Below are 12,824 nucleotides of genomic sequence, written 5' to 3'. Positions count from 1 at the left end.
AATTATTTTTAATTTCAATTTCATTTTTATATACATAATTTTCAAAATATCCTATTATAAAATAAATGTGATCGTAACAAAAGATACTTGTGAGCCATTGCAATACAGACAATTTCGTGAATTACTTTAAAATTAAAATAAAAACTCTCCGTGTGGATCCATCCTGTGATAGGCAAGAGAGAGAGAGAGAGAGAGAGAGAGAGACAGAGAGAGAGAGAGAGAGAGAGACAGAGAGAGAGACAGAGAGAGAGACAGAGAGAGAGACAGAGAGAGAGACAGAGAGAGAGACAGAGAGAGAGACAGAGAGAGAGAGAGACAGAGAGAGAGACAGAGAGAGAATCAGATTTCTCTTGCAGTACAATCCGCTCTGGCCGCTCTTGGCACAAGTTTCACTTTGATAGGATTCTTGGGTGATGTAAATCCATCTATTGACAACTCCATCGGAATCTAAGAGAATTTAAAAAAAAATCAAAAACCCATTACAGCTTCAAAATGACTGAAATTGTTGACTCACGTCTGTTTCCTTGCAGGGGACAAAGCTGAAGTGCTGCAAGATCTCCACCAAGGCCAACTTCATCATCAGGAGAGCAAATCGCATTCCAATGCAATTCCTCGGCCCTGCTCCAAATGGCAAGAAGGCGTACGGATCTATACTGTCTTTGTTCTCTTTGCTAAACCTAAAACAAAGAACATAACAAATACCCATCCAGGCCAGTTGCCAATTGCCCTCCCTTGCCCTTTATTCTCGTACCTTTCAGGTTTGAAAGCCTCTGGTTCAGGCCACAAAGAAGGGTCACGGTGTAGAGCGTAAACGGGTACCATGATAACGGTTTCCTTCGGAATTGTCACACCGTTGACTTCCACAGATGCCTTAGCTACCCTTTCCAATCGATTCGCGATAGGGTACAGCCTCGATGACTCGTTCATCACCATATCCAGGTATTCCATCTGCATCAGGTCCTCGTAGCGCGGTCGAACCTGCATCGATGTCACGTGCAGTTGTGGGACACAAAACTGGCTGATGACAAACAACAGACAAGTTTGAAAAGTGACCTTGTCTGGAAATGTTTCATCAATCTCCTCTTGTAAGGCCTTCTGGATGTGGGGGTGAGTTGCTAGGTTGTAAGCTAAGAAACATAGTGAGCTGCTGCTTGTTTCATAACCGGCAAAAATGAAGATCATGGCCTGAGAGAGGATTTCATGATCAGTCAGACCTGCGACACAAATGCAATATGATCAAATAACAATATGGAAATAAGATGTTGTATTGGAGGCTACTGTGGGTTTTTAGCTTGTTTTGTTTACTTATAGAACGTTCTAAAAATGCCTTACGACAATATTTACGAGTGCGCAAGAAATTTTAGAAGGCCGAGGATCGACAGTTGGAGATGACTGTTTCAATGTATGTGCTGTATATCGCTCTCGTAATTTTTTCCACCTACCTTTTTGGTTGTTAGCATTTTCTTTGCTGGATCCTGAACTCTGAGAGTCCACCATAAGCTGCATAAAATCTACTCGGTTCTGTCAGGAAAGAAGACAAGACAAGCATTTTTCTTTGGTTAATTTGTTTTAGGGCAAGAATGTGAGTCCTAAATATAGTATAAAGTAAATATAAAAGAACCGTGTCTTGACTAAATTACTACTTTGTCACTTTTTTGGTTCCGATCAGCTTTGATGGTCTGTAGGAAATTATAGAAGAAAGTCAACACGTCGGCAGGGAAGAAAGACACGTCCATCTTCTCCATCAGTGGCCGCAGGAACGGAAAGAGAACTGGTCAGAATGGAAAGAATTCCGAATAAAAAATAACGATCCACGAGGATGGCAGAGAGAAACACTTCGAACTTACCAATGAGCACAAGCATAGGATTCAAGAAGTCAAACTTGGTCATTTTCTTAATGTTGGCCACAAATGGATCAGTGGGGCGGTTGATTGAATCAATGTCCACGCTGAAAGCGGTGCTGGTTACAACATCCATACTGTAAGGACCAAACACTCTGCAAAAACAAAGCACACGTTCCGATGATACGTATGATGATAAGAACTCCCTTTTCTACTACAATGCAAAAAAATAAAAAATCCCAACTCACTCTTTGACTTCAATAACTTCATCAGCATCTACTTTCCTCTGAAGACTCTTGAGGAGCGTACCAGAATGTTGCAGCATTATTGAATACATCTGCAAAAATATACACAATAACAATCATTAAGTGCATTATGGTGATAGAAAAAAAAAAAGATTTTCAACCTCTTTCAGTCGGCCACTTGTGAATGACGGCGAGAGTACACTGCGGATCCTCTTCCAATCCTCATCCTCTACTATTGAGACGGCATCCCTTAAAGGTCCATTGAGGCCCAAATCCTAAACACAGCGACACACAAATATAGAGAATGATTCTTTTCGTGTGGTGTTGCTTTACTGGAATCAATTCAAATTGATTGTCCTCTACTTACCCGTCTGTTGGTAAAGACAGAATAACATTCCTTAACCAAGATGGTTTTGATCATAGCGGTGTCCATAACAGCTATGATAGGCTGTCTGCCATCATACAACCTGACAATTGAGTGCATCGTGTAAATATTTGGTTTCAGCAATATGAACCCAGATACTTGCCCATACATGCATACTCACCCCCACACTTTTCCGTACTTTTGAAAACATTCCAAGTCAAAATAATGGATGCCCTAACAGGCAAATGGAGAAAAAATAGTTAGGTGTCAAGCTAGCATTCACATGATATGGCTGACAATGTCTTACCTTCCGGTAATTTAGAAATGTCCCAATAAAGGGTAAAGGTTTGGGACCTTTGATTCCTAATTTTTTGAAAATGCCATATGGGGCAGTTCCATATCTGGAGATGGAAAAACCCAAAACAAAAATCATCAATTTCACATACAAATGATTTTACAATAAAATAACTCAACTCAAGCCACCTTCTCAAAATATATTTTTAGTGTGTTTTTTAATAACTCCTGATTAGGTGATATATATAATTTACTTTAAGGAGTGGTTCTAACTTTAGCTCACAAAGCACATTGTAAAATCTAAAGTAAACATATCTAAACGTGACTTACACTGCCAGTAAAGTGATGACAATGGCTATTAAAGTCCACGTCTCAATAGAAAAATACAGAAAAGGGACCATGTTGTCCAATTCCGTTGCTGTCAGGTGCAGGATGTGGCAAGTAAAACTCCTTTCTGTGGTGTGCGTGCAGAAAAACTTGTTCTTATGTAACATAACACAACCATTGGTCCAGTGAGACCAAAGCCCGGGGAGGCGTGGCAAAATAATTGCATAACTGTTTTGGTCAGATTTGGAATATGAACTGAAACTTGCTTATAGGTTGTACTTGGGAAAAGTTTTTTTTTTTTTCTAAGAAATTGAAAATGTGAATTTTTGCAAGTTTTTCTTTACATGGCATTTAACACACATTTTATCTCGTTGTAGTTATAGGTATTGGTGCCAATAAAATGTTATTAAGGTTGATAAACTGGATGTAAAGAAATCAATTCTCCTGTTGACTGAACTTTGAGCTGATATTACAGGCTTAAGCCTGACTGGACTGTTTGTTAACTTGCTATCTAGAGCTAAAGTCAAGTGATTACACACCCTGTTACCTGACTGGTTTTATGACTTGAGGTTAAAGATATTCCTGTTTGGGTTATATCACCCTCACCATGAAAAGGTATCCTTGCTATGCTGTCACTGTTCCATAAAAAACGTCTACAAACCTCTCAAAATTATTTTCTTTTAAATCAATTTTATTCACTTTCTACAGCGCTTGTCCTCATGCAATCTACATATTGCTTATGGGTATAAGCAAATGAGGTGGAGCCAGAGGTGCCCCAACACGACTGGCAGGACCTTACTAGCTGTTGCTGGCTTGAGGGCCCCACTCCTGACAGGCGGCTGATACTGGGCCACATCAACGACACCTTCAAAGAGACATTACAATGAGAGCTCGCTAAGGAGCCCCCTCAATTAGGAAGCTTGTTGGAAGTTGACTACAGCACAGCAAAATGAACTCATCAATTAGGATATGCTAGTTTCTTACACCCAACATGCACCTCTTGGTCTTTAAATTGTCATATAACAGTGAAAGAGTAAAACAGAATTCTAGTGATAAGAACCAGAAGTCAGGCAGAGGTCAGAAGGTGACTTGAGACCAACATGAGATCTCCACCTGCTATGTAGTAATGAAAACTAGTGACGAGAAAACAAAGCTTCAACTTTGCTTCATGAACCAGTTGTATTTTTTGACACCTGTAGCTGGCATTGTATTTTTAAGGGTTTAAGACATGACAAGCAATTTGCTTTTTAAACAGCGTCCCATTGAGATGAGTCGAAAAATACAACTGGTTCGTGAAGCAAATTTCAAGCTTCATTTTCCGATCACACAAAAATATTTTATTTATTTTATTTCAACAAGTGACAAAGGATTAATCATATTAATCATGCATCAAAACAGACCCAGAGTGTACTTGTCTGCATGAAAAATGAAGTATGTGTTAGGGTTGAAAATAATTATATTTATTTAAAGTTGCAGCATATAGGCTACAACAGGAGCTGTTACCGTAAAATGTCCAATTGCACTTCGGACCTTGATCACTGATACCACCACAGATTTATTGCTGTTATTTTTAGATGAGAAGACATTATGTGACGTGCAATACCATCTGGACCGCCACTGTGTCCGTCCGCCAGCTGTTTGCTGATAAACACGATGGACATGCTAATTAAGAACACTGCCCAAATTCTTTTGTCAAGGGAGTTGCTGACATTGGAAGGGACACATTTCTGATGATGGTCCCGTAGATTTCTGTGAGTAAGCCTCCCCCCTAAGAGACTTTCTTTTTTCATATTTGTCAATGATCTATTCATCAATTAGCTCACACTTGTAAAACATGAAGGAGGCTCCCTGCTGCGCCCTCCTGCTCATCTGACAGAATGTCACCTTCAAGTGTTAGCATTCAAAATGCTGTGCAGTTACATGTGATGTCATGAGGCACCATGGGAGTGCAAATGATAAGGCCTTTTCCACAAACAGTACAGGGTATTTTAATGACATATTTTGCCAACTAATTAGATATTATCCATCTTTTTGGAAGCGCGGCAGGGGTCGAGGTGAGGAGTCGTTATGTTGTGACTGTTTAACATTACCCGAACGAAATTACGCTACGTATATTACATACTGAACGGGCTGTTATTTAGTGACCACCAGAGGGCACTATACTATTACATTTGTGATAATACAGCTGTTTATCTCTAACTTTGGCTGGTATGCAGGGAGAATCTTATCCTGTTTTATATATAAAGGTCATCCATTACGGTGTAAAATTAATTCCATGGCCCATCCACAGTTCCAATTAGCTCACATTAAGGAATTGAAATGAAATTGTAATCTGCGTTGCACATAATTTGTCATCCAGTTCTCTTAGCAGACTTTGCCAGATGATGTTTTTGCTATCGCAAAGTTTTTCAGAATAACACAAGGAGCTGCCAGTGCCTTTGTACGGGACTTTTTCTAGACAAGGAAGAAATGTAAAACCCCCCCAAAAAAATCCTCTATGTGTAATGCCTTGAAATATGAGTTTTATTCATTTAGTGACCACACATTTTTAACCCGAAATTCACTTCCTGCTGAAATGAATGGAAATACTTTTAGACTGTTCCAGCTTTGACCAAAAAACGTTGTTGTGATATGTAATGATCAATAGCCACAGTCAGAATGTAAATATGAATAAACAATTTTTGTCACGATGCAGCTCCTTCTCCTTGAACTCCTCCACTTGGGGCAGGATCTCATCCCCAATCCGGAGAGGGCATTCCACCCTTTTCCGACTGGGGACCATGGACCCAGATTTGGAGGTGCTGACCCTCATCCCGACTGCTTCACACTCGACTGCGAACCGCTCAAGTGAGAGCTGGAGATCACGGCTTGAAGAAGCCAACAGCACCACGTCGTCTGGAAAAAGAAGTTCATAAAAGTTATGAACAGAATCGGTGACAAAGGTCAGCCTTGGCGGAGTCCAACCCTAACTAGGAACGAATCCGATTTACTGCCGGAAATGCGGACCGAATTCTGACTTTGGTAATACAGGGACCGAACCGCACTTATCAGTGGGTTTGGCACCCCGTACTCCCAAAGCACCCCCCCCCAGAACTCTTCAAGGGACACAGTCGAGGGCCTTCTCCAAGTCCACCAAGCACATGTAGAATGGCTGGCAAACTCCCATGCACCTTCGACGACTCTGCTGAGGGTGAAGAGCTGTTCCACGGCCAGGACAAATACCACATTGCTCCTCTTGAATCTGCGATTCGACCTCCCGACAGACCCTCCTCTCCAGCACTCCTGAATAGACCTTGTAAGGCTGAAGAGTGTGATTCCTCTGTAGTTGGAACAAACCTTTCCGGTCCCCCTTCTTAAAGAGGGGAACCACCACCCCAGTCTGCCAATCCAGAAGCACCGTCCCCGATGTCCACGCAATGCTGTAGAGGCGTGTCAGCCAGGACAGCCCCACAATATCCAGAGCCTTTAAGAACTCCGGGCAGATCCCACCATTTGCATTTTTAATAAGCCGTTCAATGTTGAATGGAATTCACTGCCATCATGCAGTGCTCATACCTCAAATCTGTACTCACACAAGTCAAAACAAAAAATACATTGAACGACGGCTCGACTCTAGTCCAGTCACTCGTATCACAAGGCACAACTCATCATAATTAGGGGTGTAAATCGCGGGTTTTTTCAGGATACGATATAATATCGATATAAAGAACTACGATACGATATTTGCCGATATCTTAAAGCCTGCTGCGATTCATTCACGATATATCGCGATATAGTGCTCTACGATCGATATATATTTTTTTTTAGTAAAAAATATAGAACAATATCCTGATTTATAACAATTCATACGCGAAATCAACAAGGCACTGCAAACTCTTTATTTAGGAAATTACAAGAGTATTGTAGTATACAAATTGCTTACTTTAACACTGAACTTTGATGTCGTGTTTTTTCTTTAAATGTGCGGCGAGATTTGTGCTCCCTGAATATTTGATCACCGCATGGCAGGATTTACAAACTGCACGTGTCTTGTCCGTTGAGCCATCTTTTCTTTGGAATCCAAAGTGCTTCCAAACGAATGACTTGAAGCCTAAAGGGGAGCAAATTTCCTCGTCTTTTTGGACACTAGCCATAGCACCAGCCCAGGAGCCGCGGACTAGTTGTCCCCTCCCCTTTCACGCGCGTGCTCTGCTCACAACACAACAACGCCGGAAAGAGGAAGCAAGCAACAATGAACTGGATTTCAAAATAAAGTCGCGTCTAATGTCCGAGGTCAAACACGGCGATATAAATCGATGTTTACCTTTAGCATCGATACCAATAAATCGTAGAGCATTATATCGATTAATCGATGTGTATCGATGTATCGTTACACCCCTAATCATAATTGTGCATACAAGGGGAGAACTTGAATCTTATTGCACTGGGATTGATTAATATCCATACTAATATTGGTATGGATCGATGCGCTCACCACTGCAGTCATGGAGACAGATAATGTCTGGCAAGCTGGTGCTGTGCATCTTTGTAAGCCAGCAGGTAAAGTGAACTTACCACCCTCCAAACTCCCACCCTGGGGAGCTGAGTAATGTGACTTTGTCCGCACTGTGCTACTGCAAAGTCACAGCCCTGCATCATTGTGACGCTAAACAATATAGCTTCCCCCATTTACTGTCCCACCAATTTCATTTTGACACGGGAATGAGAATCAGACTTTTTCCTACTGTCAAGTGCTAAAACTGAAGGTTAAACGGAAGGTTGAGAGATGGAAACGCGCATGTTTGAAGGAAAACAACAGGGGGACTGTCTCGACTTGTTCAATGCCAACTTTGTTGTCCAATCCATCCTATAAAGTTAAAGAGGAAATTATGTCCCTGTCTGGTGGACACCTTCAGAGAATTATGGTTGCTCAAGCGAGCAAGCTGCCGTGATGAAAAGTAACATTTCAAAGAAAATAGCTCCAAGAAAAAAGTACGCACAGGTACACAAGCATGCACATGCAGTGACAGGGTGATTCGGTGGACTTCAATCAGACCTAAATTGCCTGTCATTCCTCTTCTAACATGAAACAGAATTAGATTTGGGACAAACCAGTAATTCCTGGAGTTTGGGTCAACTCAAAAATGATTGGGAATCGAACACATTTTTGTGCAAAAGAGAGGAACAACTGCAGCAAAACCTCCATAGATCTCCAGTTTGAAGAGCATGAAGACCATCAGTGGCAATGATACATAGTGCGTGCCGAATCGTCAAATCCACTAAATCCACTTGCTTGAGTTCATCCATCCATCCTTGAGTTGCCTTTCCAAAAGATTTCTTACAGCTAGAGAGCCCTTTTAAATCCCAGCTCGATAAACTGCCAAGACGATGTTAGACACGGCAGGGCAGTCGTATGTGACCACCATCTTCATTTGGGGGAATTTACTTTTATAGATCTACCTTGTGTCACTTTTACAAGAAATGATAACTGTACCAATGTAAAAATTATGACTGGACACATGGATGCATACTTAAAGGTATGGGTGATTAAAAAAAAAAGATCTATACACTGTTAAAACAATAATAACGTCCTCAAACTAATCTTTTGAAATTGTGATACCCTAAGTCTAAAACCCTAACAAGGCAACCAAACCAATCAGCCCTAACGAAGCTAGAGGGGTTCCGCGGGGGCACTGCCCCTCTATTTGAAATATACTTGGACTCAATAGGTGCCAGGCCAAATGATTGACTTTTAGATATTTTCCAATTTTTCCCGATTATTTTCAACATATTCACACGTCTTCCTTAGAAATCATATCGTGAATCTTCAGCATTTTCTGAAGAATTGCCTGGCTTGAAAAATTAATAACAAATACATTTTTGTTTTGCTGAAATAACCTTGGCCCCTCCACAGAGCCCTCTCCAAGGACAAAATTTGAGCTCCGCCAGTGCCGATCTGTGACTGTGGATCAGCGTTATCTGAAAAGAACACGTGCGATATGCCTGCCTGTTCACATTGGATTTTAAAATACTGCACAGCCTGACAAACAAACACAGCATATGTGTTCTGACTGTCAGAGTTGTATACAACCAAAGTTTTCTAGGGTCAAAATAAACATTGGTCCTCAATACAGAGACCATTTTGTAATGTGTTAAAGCTGCTTTGGATTTCTTAATCTCTTAATCCATCCTTGGGTATTTTAAAAAGGTTTTACTGTTGTTTTGGGATGGCGCCCGGGTTCAGGATGTCAATGTCTGACTGGCATCTCACTAAAGGACAGGGGGATTAATCGAAGCAAACACACACGCATACACAAACATCGCTCGGCAACATGTCCTGAAAGGATCCCAAACCTCCGGCTAAATTTTTACCACCCTCTCTCTCAATCAGGTCATTTTTCGGGTATGTATTTAATCAAAGTCAAAGGGACGCTACAAAATAAAAGCACAAACTTGCTGATTCAACTCAGCCTGTCATGGTTCCATGAATAGAAGCAACGGTGTGGGTGCTGGGCAGACGCAAGACGCAAAACAACTAACTTGACAGTTTTATTCTTATGTGAGATGTGTGTGGCCACTGGCCAATACAGCCTTCGTAAATGTCGGACGACACCGTCACTGTGCTATTGAATACAAAAGCTCGTTGTCAATTTTACAAGCATCTCTCCTCTATTGTTGCCTGCGGGCGAGGTTAGGGGTTTCTTTATTCTGCTGTATATCTCTATAAGTTTAAGCATAACATAAGAGTATTGGTTGAGGCTGCGCGTAAGCGTAAATAACCGTAATCATACATTTATAACAGCAGTAGCTTGTGGCTTTAGCGCTTCCTGTTTAGCAAAGTTAAAAAGAAAATGTAGCTCGTACAGCTTTGCAGAGTTTGTTACGCAGCAATACCAAAAGGTCAATTTATATTTTGCCAGCCCGTACAAAGAGAAAAAAGGTGTGTGTTTGCGTAATAATTTGATATCTACGAGCATTTGTGTTTGTACATACTGAGTGTAAAAGCGAATGATATTTGCTAATTGCTTGGACATGTTTTAAAGTTCTTTTTTTTTAGCTCTTACGGTAAAGAATCCCGGTACACAATTTATGGATATAAATTGCTCGCAAATAAACAATAAAAATCCTCAAACAAAAAAAGCATAATCCTTGTTTGGACGACATGTGCAGTCGGGCAAGGTGGGGACAGCCACCAATTCCAGTTTTAAATTCCATACAAGCATCTTCCACCTTCACTTGTATTTCCTTCACCACCCGTGTCCAGAGTCCATATTATAAAACTGATTCATCTACTTTATTAAATTGAGTAATGACTCTATAAACCTCTCACTCCACTTCAAGATTAGCGTATGGTGTAGATATGAGGAAACACAACATTACTAATATGACATTTTGCCCACCGTTGTGGAGGTTGTTGTAGTTGTCACATTGATATGATCTTCTATTAGCTTTAACAAATGACTGCAATATGGCGGGGTGAATTGGCGAATCCCTCTTTGGCATTTCTACCAGACTTTTTTTTACTTTTTTTTTTTCGCAATTTTTGAGCATTGTTTCCATGATTAGATTTGAAACTTATGTCAGAAACAAACTCAAGGAATGTTTTTTTTTTTCATTCTTTTTTTTTTTGCATTTGCTCGCGGACATTAAAACTTGATGTTTTTCAGAACTCAATCTCTGGGCTACACATGGAAGATTTTTTTCCTTTTAGCAGCATAAAAGAAGCCCTAAAAGATGAAGATGGCATCATTGTAGATTTCAGAATATAGATTGCCATTCACTGCCACTCTCATCTCTCCATGACTAAATCAATTTTGTCAAAGGAGACTGGGGGAAGCTTTTATCTCTACGCTTGAAAATGGAGCCCACAAAAGGCACGCTCATGCTGGGATCGAAGGCCGGGCTCAGAAGTCCCATGTGGAGAACCGAGCCTTTGTAAGGGGCTCTCAACCCGCCATCGAGGAGACCTTTGCGACTGCCTGCTCATTACCCCCCCCCCCACCCATACCTACCATTAGGTTGTTTGAAGCGGCCACATTGGTAGGACTCTCCAGTTCTTGCCTTAAAACTCCGAAATGAAGAGCTGCCCGGTCAAAATGTAACTCCGATTAGGCGATGCAGAAAATCATGCCCTTGCGCTCGAGGCGTTTTCTTTATGGCACCCAAGGCTGCGCTTCCGCACGACGAATGGATGCTTACCTGAGGGAACACGCAAGCGTGCAATCTTGGAGTCAAATGGAGAGCTCAAGGGAAATTAGACCAAAACAAAAGAGTAGGTAAAGTCATTCAGACTGATTTAAAGAAAAGCAATCAGTGATGTGTTTCATTTTCCAACCTCCATAAGGTCTTGTCAAGGAATATGTTTCGAGTTCAAATGGGGTCACCAGAGTTCACTTGAGTGAATGAGTTCAGTTTGATTCAATAAACTACCCAATAAACATCGACCAGGATGTTAGCATACTTGGTGAGAGTATTGACTTGTTACAGCTGTTAAGCTGTCAGCCAAGCTAGCATTTAGCAGCTAGCAGCCAACGTAATGACACGACCCATGGTCACCAGATTAACTGCCGATCTTCAAACTTTTCCTTTTTTCTATTGAAGGAGACGCAACTCTCGTGTCGTTCCCTCATGACGTGATATTTGAGCTTAAGTTCTGTTTAGCTCTAAGCAGTCGGAGAGAATACTGTAATTGTTTTGTTTAGCTCTGGGCTGCTATACAGTCGTAAAGTGGATTTGCCATTGAGCCGGTGTAGTGCAGTAAATAAAAACTGACACCACGCACAAACACCAAAAAACTGTACATCTTATAACTGAATTTCCTCTTTAAAGAAAAATCGATCTGCATATGTCTGCTCAGTGCCACTTTATCTCAGAAACGCTCCTTTATAGCTAAAGGGGCTGCTTACAATAGATTATTTTTTAATGAGCGGCAAATATAAACTACAGTTTGACAGAACACATGGCTGTTTTTGTGTGTTGCGCTCAAGATAATGAGCACGCTAATGCTTTACGTGCCAAGTGTCTGTTTACTCTGGGCAACGGAGACTAATAAAAAAAGAGCTAATTCACAAACGTCAAGCAGAGTATTAATAATACGCTGTCGGATGAGCGTGGGCAGTTTAGATGCATGCAGGTGGCACAAGCCCGGTATGACTGATGAACATTTTCTCTCATAGTACGAATAAATAATAATAAACAACACAATAAATAAGAGGAGCAAAAATGTAGCAGGTGTGCAAACAGCAGACAGTCAGAATATAGCGCAAAAGTACAGGACGCTACGCAGAAGGGGAGAGAGAGTTCAGGATCCTAACAGCCTGGAGTATGAAGCTGTTGGTGAGTCTGGTGGTGCGGGAGCGCAGGCTCCTGTACCTCTTCCCAGAGGGCAGAAGCTCGAACAAAGAGTGAGGGGGGTGACTCACATCACTCACAATCGTGGTTGCCTTGCGGGTGAGATGGGAGGTGTAAATGTCCTTCAGGGAGGGGAGAAAGCACCAATAATCTTACCAGCCGTGTTCACTATGCGCTGCAGGGCCTTCATGTTGTATTCAGTGTATTCAATTTTAGGACCGTCCGTCTTAAATATAATCAATCTGTCTGTCTCCTCTGGGATAGTGCCAACAGCCTTTAAAACCACTATCATTAAACCGTTACTTAAGCGACCAAATCTTGACCCGGACTGTCTCAGTAATTATAGGCCAGTTTCAAACCTCCCATTCATAGCAAAACTTCTTGAAAAAGTAGTAGCGCAGCAGCTTATTGATTACATGGTCG

General features: G+C 41.3%; 1 protein-coding gene across 1 annotated transcript; it reads right to left on the bottom strand.

The window, feature by feature from the left end:
- Positions 1-175: 175 nt before the first annotated feature.
- Positions 176-3,218, bottom strand: LOC133168378 (cytochrome P450 3A30). The gene is made up of 13 exons (XM_061299907.1): positions 3,075-3,218; positions 2,758-2,851; positions 2,632-2,684; positions 2,454-2,553; positions 2,248-2,361; positions 2,090-2,178; positions 1,848-1,996; positions 1,644-1,771; positions 1,443-1,521; positions 1,054-1,214; positions 752-978; positions 515-677; positions 176-447 (listed from the first exon to the last, which is right to left on the bottom strand). The coding sequence occupies exons 1-13, from the start codon at positions 3,143-3,145 to the stop codon at positions 340-342; spliced, it is 1,536 nt and encodes a 511-aa protein (XP_061155891.1). The 5' UTR covers positions 3,146-3,218; the 3' UTR covers positions 176-339.
- Positions 3,219-12,824: the final 9,606 nt, after the last annotated feature.

Source organism: Syngnathus typhle, linkage group LG2 (assembly GCF_033458585.1).
Source record: "Syngnathus typhle isolate RoL2023-S1 ecotype Sweden linkage group LG2, RoL_Styp_1.0, whole genome shotgun sequence".
Lineage (NCBI taxonomy): Eukaryota > Metazoa > Chordata > Actinopteri > Syngnathiformes > Syngnathidae > Syngnathus > Syngnathus typhle.
The sequence above is the reverse complement of the archived record's forward strand: the minus strand, read 5'-3'. Positions and strand labels throughout refer to the sequence as shown.